Raw genomic sequence first — 17,375 nt, forward strand, 5'->3', positions numbered from 1 at the left:
GTGTACTTACCAGTGAGATCTCCCTGACAGTCTAGTGGCAGTGGAACACCGGTGTACTTACCAGTGAGATCTCCCTGCACAGTCTAGTGGCAGTGTACTAGTGTACATAGTCTAGAATACCAGTGTACTTACCAGTGATGGAGAGCTGAGGCCTGCCTGCAAGGGGAGCATGAACAAGTCCTGGGTGGGGAAGTGGAGTTGGTGGAGAGGTGATAAAGAGACAAAAAGAGAGACACAGACACTTGAAGCCAAGGGCACTGAAATGAGGATGGGGTTTTGGTCCAGAGTGCAGTGCGAGAAAGCACAGTGTTGGTCTCTCTGTGTTCAGTGTTTTTGTCCTTTGAGGATGAGAACAGGGGAGGCGAGGAGGTAAAGCCTGTCATAAGTAGGATTGAAATATAGGATCAATGGTTAGAGGCATGAGCACTGGGTACCTGTAACAGGTTGGAGTTTTATTAGAGAGAAATCATACTCCTGAATCATATTTCAGAAGGAGAGAGATACTGCAATTTCAGGTCCATGAAGACAACCATCACATTATACTTTTTGGCACAATCAGCGAGTTCACAGTTCAGTTTCTAGAACGGGGCGTGTCCTGATCGGATCAGCCCTAATACAGCATACCTGGTAGTTTGTGCTTTCTGACAGCCGAGCTTGAGAAGGAGCAGGCAACTGAGGGTTGGCAAGGCGATGTCAGCTAAGACGCAGAGGGGACTCACAATGTCTCAGGATATCTTAGCATGTTTATAGTGTTAAAACGGCATCGGTGTAAGAGACTAGGCCAAGGAAGAGAGACATGAGAAGCTTTTTTCAGCCACGCTTAGACATTAGAATCACCAAAGGAAGTTTTCCAAATACAGGTGCTTTTACCTTTTTCCCCAGCCACACCAGTTAACTCAGAGGTGTTCTTGAATGTACACAGTTGCAAAGACTGACCCGGTCCTGCTGCATGCCTTGCCTGTGTACCGAGGGGACAGCTATGCTGCCAGCATCCCTAACAGTATCCTCATTCCTCTGCTTTCAAGATACTGTCAGGACTGAGTCTCTTGCCTTCCATCCTTGTTTACATCAGACACCACCCAAGACCTGCATTTGACAGTCAGCCACTCTCATGACCCATTCACGTCTCTTTGGTAGCCTCTACTCTAGTGGTAGCTTCCCCCACTCTTCTGGGTCTTCCAGATGAAGAGCATCACCCCCAGATCAACAAATTATCCCCTACTCCCCATCTCTGTTCTGAGTGTTTTCTTAACTCTGAATCCTGGCTGTTCCATGTAGTACAAATGAATCACAGATTTATGTCTGGCTTAGAATTTTGTACCAAGATCCAGACTTATAAATATCAATGTGTCAGTTGCATCTTCATTTAATGTTTCCAGGCCAACGTCTTACCAAATAAAATTCTTGGAACACATGTCCATCTCTTTCCAAGTTTTAGTTCCGTTCATATCAACAAATGGTACCTCCAACTACCCTTATGCTGAAATCAAGAAATTATGTTATCCTTTTAAGTTCTCAAGGCTCAGTTGAATTTGTCCTGATTGTCTCGCAGTTTTGTCTGCAGAAGATGTTGCCTTTCTCCATTGTTCTTCCCCCAATATGAATGCTAACATCTTTTATCTAGACTGCAGCTTCAGCTTTTTGCCCACCCTTCCTATTGTGAGGTAATTGGAGCAATGACAACTTACCAGCGATGGCCACCACTAAGAAAGTCCCTCACCTCCCCCAGCAGCCAGTAGCTTTTAGGAGAGCAGTGGAGTCTAATGAGCCCCTCTCATCCATGGTGGAACTTTGATGGGGTCCATCTAAGGCAGGTCCTTTGTAGATAATCACAGCTGCTATTAGCTCATGAAAGCGAGAACCATGTTAGGTTGAGAAGATAGCATTTTATAGCACCCCTTACTTAGTAAGACCCCAACTCGTTCCTTCTTTCTGTACCTCTTTGTGGGGAAAATCATTAGTAGAAATCATAGTTGTAGTAAACCCTTGACAACCTGTTACATGGCTTTAAACACTGTCAACCTCATATCTGATCTTCTTTTGTCATTTAATTTCCTCTACTAGTTTTGAGAAAAACTCCAACTATAATTGTTTCACAGAATATTATTTGAAAGATGGAGACTCTTGTATTAAAATACAACTATGGAGCTGGAGTGTAGAGCCTTTGCCGCTTTTGCAGAGAGCCAGAGTTCATTCAGTAGCTATCACTCCAACTCCAGGGCTCTTCCATATGCCTTCATATATCCTCTTCTAACCTCTCAGGATATATGAATGCACAGGACACACATGCACACGCATGTACATGCACACACATGTACACACACACACCCATCTTATTCTAACATTACAAAATTAAAACAAATATTAATGTCTTCATAACATTAAGACCTCAGTGTTACTTTGAAATTTATTTCTTTATGTTAGTTCTTCCTTCAGTGTCTTGCAGTTTGAATTTTTCAGATTATAACCCAATAGCATTATGTAATTTGTTGATTATATTCTTTCAGTAAGCATTTAATCTAGGTATGGTCAGATTCAGAATAGGGTTCTATTAATTCTGTGAAGGAGCATGTCAGCTCCCACCAGAAAAACATACTTTCCAGTAGCATCTTCTATGCCTTTTGCAAAGTAAGCACTTACTACATCAGCTTTTTCTTCCTTTTACCACAGAGTACCCCTTGGGTTTTATTAGTTTTAGTGTATAGTTACAGATTTAAATATATTTGATATCTTTATGTTGCATCTTACAGATGACCAAATATTGCCACTTGACAAGTGCCCATAAGATTAAGACGTAATTATGATATTACATACACTTCACATGAGATCACACACTACAGTACAGGTATTGGGGAACACCAAGCTGCTTTAGCAAAAGTGAGCCTCAGCCGATGGTCCTGCAGGACTTACCTGGACAAGATTAACCTCCAGCAGAGACTCTTTCCTCTGGTGGGTGGACATCGGAGTTAACAATTGCCATATGCTGGATATTCCCGTGGCCTCCGACAGCAAACATACACAGTTCTGTTTTCTGGCATGAATATAATGATTTAAAATGTCCAAACTAATTATGTTTCAAGGTAGTATGTGTCTGTATGTTTGATAAAACATTTAAAATTATGAACTACACTTTAGTTATGATTTATTTTTATAGGTAATAGTTGCTGATTGAATGTACTCTTTGCTCATTGTATTAAAACCTCAGATTTTGTATTCTTAGTCACCTCCTAGCAAATAGACTTCATACTGTTATTAATCTTAGATTTAACAAGAATTAGTATGAGTCTTCCTCCATTTCTTTTTTTTTTTTTTTTTTTTTTTTTTTTTTTGGTTTTTCGAGACAGGGTTTCTCTGTGGTTTTGGAGCCTGTCCTGGAACTAGCTCTGTAGACCAGGCTGGTCTCGAACTCACAGAGATCCGCCTGCCTCTGCCTCCCGAGTGCTGGGATTAAAGGCGTGCACCACCACCGCCCGGCTCCTCCATTTCTGTCTACATAATTTTGGCAGATGTGAAAACAAGGGGCTGCTAGAGTTACCTTGAAATTATAATTATTTAAATTTTTTCTCCCTTAGAGTGAGGTGCTAACACCTAGAAGAGATGGGGTTTAGCATTGTCAGGATCTGCCAGAAAACAATGGTTAAGTAGTACTGAGGTGACTTCTCGTTCCCATCCAAATAAAAGATGATTTAACGACAGCAGCCAGGCCACAGAACAACTGGATAACTTTTAAGTTTCAATGCTAGATATTGAACATTTGAACTAGTTTTGAAAGATGATGTTAATAAATGAAGCTTGATTAGGATAATTTTCCAAATAGTTTTACTAACTTTTCCCCCAGTTTATAAACTCAGCTCAAAGGACTGGTCTGGTTCTGCCACAGCTTGCTGTTGCCCCTATGTCAACACAGCAAGGGACAGAAGCCTTGTGCCTGGCTTCTCTGGCTATTGCTTTCCTCAGCACTTTCTCTTGTTACAAGATCATAACGGATGAGGGAGACATCATGTATTAAGTTTCCCAGATATATTAAATTTCTTTTAGGTCTACTGCTTTAATTTCCTTTATATCTTCCAGACACAGTCTTTTCTAGGTGTTAGCACACGAACACTACTTTCCAAGATGACCTAGATAATATTGTTTTATTGTACTAGTTTCTCCTATTAACTTGAGGTACCTGATGGAATAGAAGACTTCCTAGCTTTTCCTTGAGAATTACTTATGTGTATGGAAATTGGTTTTGAGCATCAGTTTTTGAAACTGGAAACTGTGCCCTGAGCAAAGTGGGGGGGGGGAGTCTATAGGTTTTGTAGAACTAGAAATAAATGAACGGATGGGTGGAGAGAAAACAAAACAAAGCAGTGGGCTGTTGTTTTTGTTTAAAAATTCTGCTCTTTAGGCGTTACTCTCACACAAGAAGTTTGTACCTGCAAGTGTCAAGGGTCAGTGGAATTACAGACACAGTTTCTGAACTTAGGGTTTTGAAGCTCTGTTCAGAATCTGTTTGAAGCTGAATCCTACTTGACCATGGCTCTGCCTGGCCACCTCGTGTCCCCAGGTCTCTGTGACTGGAGTTCCCCCAATACCTCTTTATACATCTCTGCCTTGGGCTGCATTCCACACCTCATGCCTTGTGACATACAGGCCACACTAGAACACTGACTTACTTAACCTAGGGCTTAGATTGCACCTCGCAGTGACGCCATGTTGGTAATGGGGGTTGTATCTGAAGGAAAATGGCTTCGTGTGTGGCTTATAAGAACAGAGGCAAGACTGGCAGTGCCTCCAACAGAATGTTCTACGGCAACATTAACACAAGTTAGAGCATACTTTCCTCACCATGTTATTTATCTGAATTAATGCTTCCACTGGCAATCACACCTTGATTGCCTTTTATTCATTAGCTTTTGATTTAATTAATATGACTTGTTAAAGGCGAATCTTCAATGTTTTTCTATAAACAGCTCTGATTTATTGATTCAATTTGAATATTGTGTTTATTTAAATAGGTGTTTGAATTACATGTTTTGAGCCCTCATAAAGTAGTTTCAAACTACAAGTTAATTAGAAAATATGACTTTCTTTTTTGCTTTTTTAGGGGATAGCATCTTAATTTGATACCCTTAAGAAGTGAGATACAGGCATAGCTAGTACTTTTGAATTTTAAGTGCTCCAGATAGTAGTACTAAAGTTTGATGATATATATTTGTACACAAATTAGAACATTAGACAATTTTATAATATTATTCTTCCCAAAAATCCTTTTTAGAATGGTTGAGCCTGTGACTTAATGCTTTTTCTGGTCTTTGAAGTTGAAGGACTCAGCAGTTGATGAGTGTCCAGACATGCAGAGAAAATCTAATTAAGGAAGGAGAAAGTCACAGTGACTCAGGTTAAAGAGGGACTTGATGATCGATATGATTCCTAGTGGAAAACTAAGTGAAGCCTTGAGGAGAGAGAGGCTGATGAGGGCTCTGTGCTTAGATTAGTAAAGGGTTTTCAATGTTTTGCAGTGAGTGTGTTGGCTTTAAAAAGGTTAAAATATTCTACAGATTCTAAAACTTCCACAAAATGAAAACTTGTCACCATGTGCATAAGAAGCAGAGAAACTTCACTTTTAATGGGGTGGGGAGTGTATTGTGGAGGGATCACAAAAGATAAAAGGAAAATAAATCCTTAAGCCAAACATGAATGAAGATATTGCTATTTTATAAAATTTTTGTGTCTCTGAAATATTTGGAAATAAGTTTTCTACTTTATTCTAGATTTATTTAGTATGAAGGAGAAAGTATCCATGAATTAACTGCACCAATATTTATTCTGTAAAATGTATGCAGTGCCAGTAAGGTTCTGAATAGTGGACACACAGAAGTGAAAGAAGCATTTTCCTTATTTCTGGAACTTTTAATGTATAACCTTTAAAGAAATTTTTAGTTTCATATGATATGATATCTAAAATATCAGTGTCAATAACAACTAAAATGATCATAGCCCACAAAGTCCCCTAACACTCAGGTCTGGAAGGGGCTCATAAGCCAAGAGCACAGGTTCTTCCAGAAGGCCCCAGTTGGATTCCCAGCACCCACTGTGGCTCACAGCCGTCTGTAGTTCCAATTCTAGGGGCTTTGACGTCTGTCTCTGGCCTCCTCCGGCACCAGACACAGACACGACGAACAGACTTACATGCAGATGAAACACATAAAACATGCACATAAAACAAAATAACATTTAAACAAACAAACAGACACCTTAACACTTGGAGTTTCAGCTCATGGAAATTGCGTAATCATAATTTCACGAAACTGGCTCTTGTGTTTATAGAAAGTAAGTTCAAAGGAAATGTTTTTATCACCGTGGAATGATGTAGATTGGTCTTTGGGAGTGCTCAGGCTGTCTCGGTCACTGTCCTGTTGCTGTGAAGAGACGCTATGATCAAAGAACTCCTAAAAGAAAGCATTTAACTGGGGACTTATAGTTTCAGAGAGTGAGTCTATTATTATCATCATAGTGAGGACATGGTGGCACTGGAGCAATAGTTGATAGTTACATTCTCATCCACAGGCAGAGAGAGAGAGAGAGAGAGACAGAGAGAGAGAGAGAGAGAGAGAGAGAGGAGAGAGAGAGACAGACACAGAGAGAGAGACAGAGAGAGAGAGACAGAGAGAAAAGAGAACAGGGAACAAACAAGAGAGAGCACTTGGGACTGACATGGATTTTTGCAACCTCAAAGTCCACTCCCAGTGACACACTTCCTCCAAGGCCACACCTCCTGATGCTTCTCCTCTCAAATAGTTCCACTCCCTGGTGTCTAAGCATTCAAATATTGGAGCCCACGGGGGCATTCTTGTGCACACCACCACAGTGACTTTAGATGCATCGCAGGAATAAGTGTTAAGTCAAGGAAAGGCCCCATTGCTTTTCCAAGGACTAGGGCCATGAAGTGCATGACCTTTAGAAGCATGAGATGCCATACTCCAGAATTCAGTTCCTGGTACAGACAGTTTCGTTCTTCTCAAGGGAAGTGGAACGCTTTGGGGAAAGAAGGTGCTGCGTGTGTTTTATGGGTGAGAGGAGAATGTCTGTAAGCGCGGGGAACATTCCAAGGCGTTCCTGGGATCAGTTACAGCCTCCTGTGGGGGCCACTGGTGAGCTCAGCTGGGCTGAGAAAGCTGTGCAGATGTCGTCTCTGAGTCCCGGCCTCAGTCCCTGCCAGAGGCTCCCTTAGTTCTCAAACACACAGTGAGGATCACAGGCTGAGAAGGGCACGGGCAGGGATTTGTGGATGCTTGCTCCTGGGTACCCAGAACTCAAGGTGATGTGCTCAGCAGCGGAGGTTGACATCTTCCCAGCTGGGATACAGGCAACGCATCCTGAATCTGACTCTCAGGAGAAGACTGCACATGGTGGAGCCTTGGGAACAAGATGTCCGCCTCCCGTTGCCATCCCCAGTAATGATGGGGTGTCAGTGGGCTCAGGGAGAAATGCCACCTGGCAGTTGGAGTGTGATGAGGACTTTGGCTTCTGAGTTTCCCTTCTGGGGCAGCTTTTTTGAACAAAAATAAGTTAGAGTTTGATTTTTAATTTTTGTTTATTTATTTAAAAGACATTAGCATTCATATTTCAGACTCAGACACAGGGTTTTCTGGGTCACATGATCCCTCCATTTTGTTTCCTCTGAAGACTTCTGGTAGCAATCACAATTATAATAAGAAACCATGTTGACATGTAAGATTAGCAAACCAAATATTGCTAACATAGAGGAGACGGGGAAGGAGTAGGGATTGTCATTGCTGCTGTAGGAAAGGTATATACAAATTTTGAGTTTTCATTAAAAATAATAGAGTTGCATATGGCTTGACCTTGCAACTCTTTTTTTCTTAGGAATTTGTTATTCACATTCTAAAAAATATGGATAAAATATGCAAGGATATAATTATGTCACTCTAGTAGCAGAAAGCTGTGAATAAGCTAGATGATTATTAGTTGAAGAATAGTATGAAATTAAGTATATTATCTTTTACAATGGGATGTGTATCATATACCAACATTTCTGTATGTAGTTTTCTGTATTGTGCAGGTGTATATAAATATACATATGTCAGTTTATGTAGCATAAACAAGTATATATAAAATTTACATGTAAATATGGAAGGGCTATAGACCAGAGAGTATGTCGGAATAGTACTCAGTGTTGGCTCCAGAGGATGGGACCTAGGTGGTGGGAAGAGTATGTCAGGATGGATAGTTTTTCTTTTCTTTTTTTCTTTTTCTTTTTCTCCTTCTTTCCTTCCTTCCTTCCTTCCTTCCTTCCTTCCTTCCTTCCTTCCTTCCTTCCTTCCTGTCTTTCTTTTTTGGTTCTTTTGAGACAGGGTTTCTCTGTATTACTTTGGAGCCTGTCCTGGAATTAGCTCTTGTAGACCAGGCTGGCCTTGACTCACAGAGATCTGCCTACCTCCGCCTCCCAAGTGCTAAGATTAAAGGCGTGTGCCACCACTGCCTGGTTCGGTGGTTGGCTTTTTATTAATTATATTTTGTATTCTTTATGTTTAGTATCTCCTTTAAAACATTTTAACGAACAAGGCCACCAAATGAAATATTCCATCAGGCCCAGTAAAAGTAGAAAATAAAGCAATCAAGAGGATCAGAATATACGATTATGCCTGGATGCTATAGTAGCAGAACTGACTGAATAAAAACTGTCTCCACAGCGTAATGTTACCTTTGATTAGAGCTGACACACACATGCAGAATGTGTTTCAAAGAACCATTTGCTTTGAGTATGTCTTTATAATTTGTAATAGTATATTCTTCATTTATTTATTTTTATTTTTTTATTTTTGTGTGCATTGGTGTTTTGTCTTCATGTATGTCTGTGTAAGGGTGTCAGATCCCCTGGGACTAGGGTTACAGACAGTGGGTGCTGGGAAATGAACCTGGGTCCTCTAGAAGAACAGTCAGTATTCTTAAATGTTGAGCCATCTCTCCAGCCCCCTATTCATCAAATTTTTGATTATATGCCATAATATAAAATACAACCAGATCAATTATAGTTTTCAGAAGCTCTTATTTTAAAAATAGGAAAGATGTTATGGAAGATGAGAGTATGAGAGAGAGAGAGAGAGAGAGAGAGAGAGAGAGAGAGAGAGAGAGAGAGAGAGAGAGAGAGAGTGTGTTAAAGAGTGGCGGCAGAGGGTGGTGTGTGTGTGAAGGGAATGTGTGTGTCAAGTTTCTGTCTTTGGGATTAAAGGATCCTATCTAAGTGAAGATGCAGTTTGAGAAACAAAGGAAAATATTCCTTTCACTGCTTTGCTTTTAATTACACTGAGAATCATTGTCAAGTGGTTTTGTTGAACTCTAGTTTCACTGGAAGGGAAAGACTAAATCATAGAAATATCAGGTTCAACCTTAGCAGTATTGCAAGTGTGTTTACCATGTGAATAATTACAATATTCTAGGACTCCCAGCCTTGCTGAAATCAGTATGTCACTGACATTCTCAATGCAGAATTGCACGGAATAGAAATTTTAGGATGCTAAATTAGACCCACAACAGACGTATAGTTCTGTAGAGTCACTTTCATTTGTTCTTTGGCTTCCTTCAGGGTAAACGGGAAGCTGGTGGCTCTAAAGGTGATCAGGCTGCAGGAGGAAGAGGGGACGCCGTTCACGGCCATCAGGGAAGGTAGGCACTCTGTCCTCTCTCTGATTCTCTATTTATGTGGTCTTCATAGCACGGTGAGTATGGTACTCTCTCCAGACATGCTGAGATTTAGTTACACTGCTAAGTGTCTCATTTGATTGTGTAAACTGTAAGTAAAAACATTCAGTACCTTCTGCAATCATACCAAGTCATATAAAACAAGACAAGACCATCTTTTTATATTCAGATTTGTGGGGGGGAAATTCATGGTGGGCTCTCTAGGCAACTGGAGAATATTTTTATGTCTGATTCTGTTTGCAGCACTACTAAAATACTAAATAACTCACTACTAAATATTAAATACTAAAATGCTAAAATGTCAGAGTTGCATTATTAGAGATTCATGATTTTTAAAGGGAATTCTTAAAAATGAAGGATTATCCTTACCTTGTTGCTCATTTGCCTTTCTTCTTTCTTGGGTCCCTTGTTTTCTTTTCTTTCCTCCTTTCTTTTGCTGTTGTTTTAATTCTTCTCTTATATATTACATTTCAATCATGGTTCCCCTCCCTCCACTCCTCCACTCTTCCCCTCATTCCCTCTCCCCTGGACGCAATCCACTTCCTGTTTTCCTTCATAAAAGAGGAGACCTTCCAGAGATATCAGCTGAACACTGAATAAATAATAAGTCACATTAAGACTAGGTACATATCAAGGCTGGACAAGGAGGAAAAGGCCACAAGAACAGGAGAAAGAGTCAGAGACACCCCCATTCCCACTGCTAGGAGACCCACAAAAACACCAAGCCATACAACCATAACATATATGCAGAGGACCTATCGTACACCCTCACAGTCTCTCTGATTGTTACTGTAGTCTCTATGAGCCTTTGTGTGAGTCCTGATTAGTTGGGACTGTTCTCCGTGGTGTCCTGGACTTCTCTGGCTCCTGCAGTCTTCCCTCTCCCTCTTCTGTGGGATTCCCTAAGCTCTGCCTGTTGTTTGACTATGGGTCTCTGCGTCTGCTCCAACAGATGCTGGATGATGCCCCTCTGATGACAAGTGGGCTAGGCAGCAATCTATGAATATAGCAGAATATCACAAGTAATCATTTCATTGACTTGTGTGTGTGAGAGAGAGACAGAGACAGAAGGAGGCACACACACACACAGAGGAGGGGGAGAAAGAGAGAGTCGTGTTTGGTTCTATTGTAGGTCTCTGGATTGTCCAGTTTCTGACTCCTGTCCATGCAGGCAGTGTCAGGCTTGGTCTCCCTTTTGTGGTGTGGGCCTCAAGTTGGGCCAATCTACACCACCATCGTTCTTGTCCTTTGGTTTGCATTGCTTGTCTCATTCCTTTAGTATTATGTATGTTGCGATATTTTTCCCATTGCTATTTTTAAAAAGTTCTCTCATAATGCGGCAGATTCTATGCATAAGGCTTTAGTTTTACTAAATAAGGTTGAACTGTCTTTTGTCTTTTTCATTTCTGCATAAGAGGGTTTCTGCTATTGATGAGAGTCATCTTACTCATGTGAATTTTCAGTTCTGTCATAACTATTAGGGTTAGTAGCTTCACTTCTACATCTTTTAAAAATGCAAATTCTCTTTACCTAAGTCCTCAGTTCATTCTCCCATCAGAGGGACCAAAGCTACATCTTCTGTGATCCAAATGATGTATCAGTGTTTTGCCACCTAGTTTTGACAAAGTAAGTACACCCTGTTATTACCTGGTTTGTCATTTGATGATGATAATGTTGATACGCTTCTTCCTTCTTTTCCTCTTTGCCCCAATATAGTTTTTATTGCTGTGATACAACATCATGACCAAAGATAAATTTGGGGAGGAAAGACGTTTTATTACACTTCCATATCGCAGTTCATCATTCAAGGCAAGAAACTCAAAGAGGGCAGAAATGTGGAGGCAGGAGCTGATGCTGCTTATTCGTCCTTATGCCTGGCTAATTTGATATCTTTTACACCCCACAACCACCTGCCCAGGGGTGATACCACCTCCAGTGGTCTGGGCCCTTCCACTCCAATCATCAGTGTACCACAGGCTAGGCTAGAGTCCAGTCCGGTAGGGCATTTTCTCAGTTGAGGCTCCCTCTTCCAAAATGACTCTGGCCTGTGCCAGGTTTTCAGAGAACTAGCCAGTATACGCTTGTTCTTCTATTTTCTCATCTCATTCTTCCTTTCATTTCTTTGCAGTTTGGCTTCCTTCGTTACCGGTTAGCTGAAACATCTTAGAAAATGTATCTATTGTCTCTTTATTATATACCAAACCTTCCCGTTTTCTGGTTCTTCTCTCTAACCTTTTAGTAGACTGCACATGGTTGAAACAATCTTTCCTGCAACGGCAGACTCCAGGAGGGTCAGTTTTTCTCTTTGCTTTGTCTTGCCTTTTCTGTTTGCAGAACCTAAGGAGAGAAAAAAAGCCTGCTTCTCTCTAGTAAGCACCCATTCCTGGATAATTTCATTCATTCCCTAAATTTAAATAGCAGGCATATAAGCTGTTGACTGCCACACGTGTGTTTATTTAGTTAAGACCTTGTCTTTGTGTCCACTTCATAGATCTGTCTGCCTACCTGGAATTTTCCCTTGAATTCAACAACCTCTAAAAAGAATAAGCTATCACCACCAAGTACGACTAGTATAACAAATAACCTAAACCTTATATCCAAACATAATTCTGGTCCATCACGTCCCATGCAGTATTCTCTGTACATGAGGAAAGGTCATGCCCAGCGAATTAACCAAATGTGGTTCTGTTGGGTCCATCTCTAAAGGTAGCTCACATCTGTCCACAGCTGAGTCTCCTCTCTGTATCGCAGGATTCCTTGGAGTGTTGCAGGAACTTTTGCATTATACTCTCCCCTTCCTTGTCATCCTACTGTTTCTTCTTTACTTTGAAACTATTATAATCTAATTATGTAAGCCATGTTTAATTAATCCCTTTATAAACCTGTATTCTGCTTTTCTTTTAACCATCCCAGAGTGCCCCATCTTAGGGCCTTCACATACGCTCTCCCTCTATCTAGAATACTCTTCACTGGCCAGTTTAGGTACCAACTACAAACGCGTATGTGCTCTTCTCAGAGTAATTTTCTATAACCATCCTGTCTACGGTTGCAGCTAGCTATTACCTTACCCACCTTTATGCGGCTCACCATGCCGATAATCCTGTTTGTTCCCATTACCGTTCTTACTGGAATGTGAAATGCTCTCCCTCCCCACTCCATTCATATAGAACTTTAATGAGGTTAGTGACCTTGTTTGACACCCGCCCTGCAACAGCTATTGAGTGGCTTACAGAGCATCATTAAACTAGAGTCAGTAAATAAGATGGAATATTCGATACAGATGGTACTCCTCTGGAATCTGTCATCCAGGTGGCAGGCAGAAGATTGAAATAATACATCATAGAATAACACGCCATGCCATATAAATGCCAAATCATTTCTGAAGTATCGTGAATTCCCAGAAAGGTTCTCCACTAGTGAAGTGTGCTAAGATGTCGGCTGGACCTAGAGGCAGAAATCCGATGATAAACTGTGGAGTCTGGATGGAGAAGATGCTGTCTGGACCGGCACAGAGACTGAGCAGGGGTAGAAACTCAGTGACTTTTCTTAGTGCCGGGAGTGGGGATGGTTTCCATGAGGTGGTCTCAGTGTCTGGTCACGTGTCAGTAGGGGGTCTTGTGCCATTGGAAGTGGTCTCAGTGTCTGGTCACATGAAGGTAGGGGGTCTTGTGCCATTGGGGGATTTAGTTTGTACATGTTGAGTTCTAATGGTGTGGGCATGAAGCTCCCAGCAGTTGAATATAAACAACACATTTAGTAAGACCCTTACAATCATTAAGACCCTTACAATCATAAAATCTTTAGTTTTATTTAATTAAATTTAAAACAGAGATTTATTTGAGTCGATATTCTGGAAGATAGAAAGTGTAAAAAGCATGGCCGTGGCACCTGCAGTGCAGAAGGGCAGCAGTCGAGGGCAGAGGAAGAACAAGAGCAGAAGTAAAAGCAAGTTCAATGTTTTTGAGGCCAAGAATTTTTGGTGCAAATGAGAGATTGACTGTTAGTCGGGGCAATCTATAGAGAGTGGCTTTTGGAGTCTGGAATTCTGGGTTTTGACTATTTGTCTTTCATCACGGTACTGTCAGGCTTAGATGGTGCATTACATAGGCGTAGATATCGCCTTATAGTTTTGGAGGCTGGAAGGCCAAAGCCACGATACCATGACACCCTTTCTGCAAGCTGAGAGAGATGATCTGTCCTAAGATTTTTCCTTGGCTCCTAGACAGGCGTCTTGTCCCTGTGTCTCTAGGTTTTAAGTCTGTGCCTGTCTGCATACACATGTCTTCTTTCTCTAAGGACACACTGGTCATACTGAATTAGAGGTTACCCTGAAGATCTTATTTTACTATAGTTACCTCCCTGCAGACTCACAGCCAGCTACATAATGGAGTTATGACTTCAGCATGCAGTTTTGTTGTTGTTGTTGTTGTTGTTGTTGGGGAAGGGCACATTTCAGCCCATAATACCACTTAATAGTTTGGGACCCTAGAAACCTTATTTGCAGAAGGTAGGTGTTGGCTTATGTCTTTGGTTATGGATTTTCTATATTTGACATGATTCTTCTGATTTCCTGAGGATTCTCGAAGTTCAAATTTTTCAATGTTCGTATAATGGGAAATGGTGAAAGAATTGTTCAGGCATGGGATGACCCATCACAAAATGACATTGTGTTTTCTTTAAATACAGTATTCTGAAGTCTCTACAAGAAAGTCTGACTTCTAAATGATTTATTTACATTTTATGTGTATAGTGTGCTTTCATATACGTATATGTACGATGTGAGTGCTTAGTGACTGTAGAGGCCCCAAGGGAGTGTGAGGTCCCTCCCTAGAGCTCCTGACTGGGAGCCACCTGTGAGTGCTCAGAACTAAACTTGGCCACTCTGTAAGAGCAGCGAGTGTTCGAAAGCTCCGAGCCGCCTTTTTCTCCCCTCTGTTGTTAGCAGAAGTGAAATGACTTCATGATAATAATAAGATTGAAACAGTGGGTCAGTTTTAGATGGGTGTTCCTCTCTTCACCTTTCTTCCTGCCTCTCACAGTCTATTATGTATAAAAACAACAGCTGCTGTTACTGCTGGGCTTGTCAATCTCAGCATTCGATGTACAGGCTAGGCGTAACTTATGTGCATCAAGCGGGAGAACATGAAACATTGGGAGGGCGGGACACTGGGCCAATGAGAGGGAGAGCTGGAATTTGAGTTCACCTCTATTCTGGCCAATTCTTCGTTCACGAAATGTCAACAGCGTGAAGACTGGGAGTTGGGACACACCATGCTTAGGAAGGGAATCTTTTTTTTTTTTTTTTTTTTTTTTGGTTTTTCGAGACAGGGTTTCTCTGTGGCTTTGGAGCCTGTCCTGGAACTAGCTCTGTAGACCAGGCTGGTCTCGAACTCACAGAGATCCGCCTGCCTCTGCCTCCCGAGTGCTGGGATTAAAGGCATGCGCCACCATCGCCCGGCTTTAGGAAGGGAATCTTAAGTGCCTGCTTTTCACTTAGCGTATTACCTTGGAATTTAGGGTTTAACATAATTTTCACCCAGAGTGGAAATGCTTAGCAGCTCTGATCTTGCTTAGACTTGTGTGTCAGGATAGACTGAACTATATCTTGTTGAGCTCGAGAACATATAGTGGCTTAACTTAGGTTTAGATAACTTTAAAACTTACAGTGTTTTTGGTGGCAGCTTAAAATAACTGTGGCAAGGGTTAGTGTTCCTGTTTTAATTTAGAATCCTTGGGTGCTATCTCTCCTCAGCTTGTGGCACTTCTGATAGAGGGTCTGAGCACAAGGAAAGGTTTGGAAGGGAGCGGATAAAATATCTTAGGCTATGCTACCTTTCAATACCTTCATCACATAGGTGTTCTTATTCCGTGGTATCACTTCATAGATCTAATAGCATAAACATTTCCTATAAAGTTTCCTACAGTTAAGGCAATGGGAACAGTTGTCATTTCTATAGATTCTTGAATGTATGGTAGTTTTCAAAGGTAAGCATCCACAGAAATCTAAATACTCTGTAAACAAAGCAAGCCTAGGTGAAAATAGTAGCTAGGTGTGGCAAGTATTCTGTCATGCACCTATCATCCTAGCACTTGAGAGGTGGAGTAGGGAAGTCGGTATTGCTAACATGGGTGCCAGCCTCCAATCCTCACCAGGGTATGCAAAAAAAATCCAAAAATGTGGTGAGGGCCTAGGAAATATTTTTATCTATATGAGGGGGTAAATAAGGAAACACACACTTTCTGATGGTAACTTTCTCTTTTACAGTAATCCTCTCTGAGAATCTGTCTCCACACAGCTGCATTCTTTTTATTTAGAAAAACAATCTTTTTTCACTTTACATACCAATCCCAGTTCCCACTCCCTCTCCTCCTCCTGTTCCCTTCACCTACCCTTCCAACCCTCCCCTCATCCACTCCTCAGAGAGGGTAAGGTCCAAGGCCCTCCCTACTATATCTAGGCTGAGCAAGGTATCTATCCAAAGAGAATAGGTTCCAAAAAACCCAGTACATGCAGTAGGGATAAATCCTGGTGCCACTGCCAGTGGCCCCACAGTCTGCTCCAGCCATGCAACTGTCACCTACATTTAGAGGGACTAGTTTGAACCTGTGCTGTTTCCTCCCCTGTCCAGCTGGAGCTGGTGAGCTCCCATTAGTTCAGGTAGACTGTTTCAGTGGGTGAACCCATCATGTTCATAGCAGCATTGTGTAATAGCTGGAACCTGGAAACAACCTAGATGCCCCTCTACCGAAGAATGGATAAAGAAAATACAGCAATTTACACATTAGAGTACTACTCAGCGGTAAAAAACAATGACATCTTGAAATTTGCAAATGGATGGAACTAGAAAAAACCATCCTGAGTGAGGTAACCCAGACCTGGAAGGATGAACATGGTATGTACTCACTTATAAGTGGATACTAGCTGTAAAGCAAAGGATATTAAACAGATAGTTCATGGTCCTAGAGAAACTAAGTAACAAGGTGAACCCTAAGAAAAACATACATAGATCCACCTGGAAACAGGAAACTTGGGAACATGCTGGTGGGGGGAGAAGGGAGGGTGGAAGGGGAAGGCGCAGGGTTGTCACCTGCTGTATACCCATTCATGGCAGCTCTCAGCAAATTAGGAGTTCAGAGCCCTGTGTGAACTCAAGAGCAGTCTACTCTTACTTTCTCTTTCTGTATTTTATTACTTATTCGGAAAACCATTTATATTTTTAATATCCATTTATGATAGCAGGAAGGAGGAGGTGGATAGAAGGTGAGAAACAAATTAAGGGGAAATGCAAGCACCTTTCATAAGACATTTAGAAATTGTTAGCCTGCTTATAAAGTGAGCGGCTAACTTTTATCGTTAACCTTCAGTCCTCTCATTAAATGATTCCCAGACTGCAGTAAATTAGGCACGTATGATAGGAGTTGTGATTTTTTTAAATGTGATAACATCATGGAACAGAAAATGAAGCTGGCATTAACCGAGCCAATGAGAACTGTGGTGTTTGATTTGGTTATCCCCACTACATCTTTGCCAAAGAACATCTTTAAAAATATTTGTTGCTCGTTGTTATCTGCTTCATTATTTCACGTATAGAAACCTGATATAATTTGCGTGTGGATAACGAACATTAGTTTTGATATCTCATTGGGTTATAATTCAATTAGAA

The 17,375-nt window shown here is 41.2% G+C and overlaps 1 protein-coding gene across 5 annotated transcripts in view; it reads left to right on the top strand.

The window, feature by feature from the left end:
* Positions 1–17,375, top strand: part of Cdk14 (cyclin dependent kinase 14) — a 534,756-nt gene that overhangs the window by 170,621 nt on the left and 346,760 nt on the right. For all 5 annotated transcript variants that reach the window (XM_005358306.2, XM_026784636.1, XM_026784637.1 and 2 more), the window contains one exon: positions 9,596–9,675. In XM_005358306.2, the coding sequence (XP_005358363.1) occupies positions 9,596–9,675 (80 nt within the window). The remainder of the gene's footprint in view (positions 1–9,595; positions 9,676–17,375) is intronic.

This window comes from Microtus ochrogaster, chromosome 26 (assembly GCF_000317375.1).
Source record: "Microtus ochrogaster isolate Prairie Vole_2 chromosome 26, MicOch1.0, whole genome shotgun sequence".
NCBI lineage: Eukaryota > Metazoa > Chordata > Mammalia > Rodentia > Cricetidae > Microtus > Microtus ochrogaster.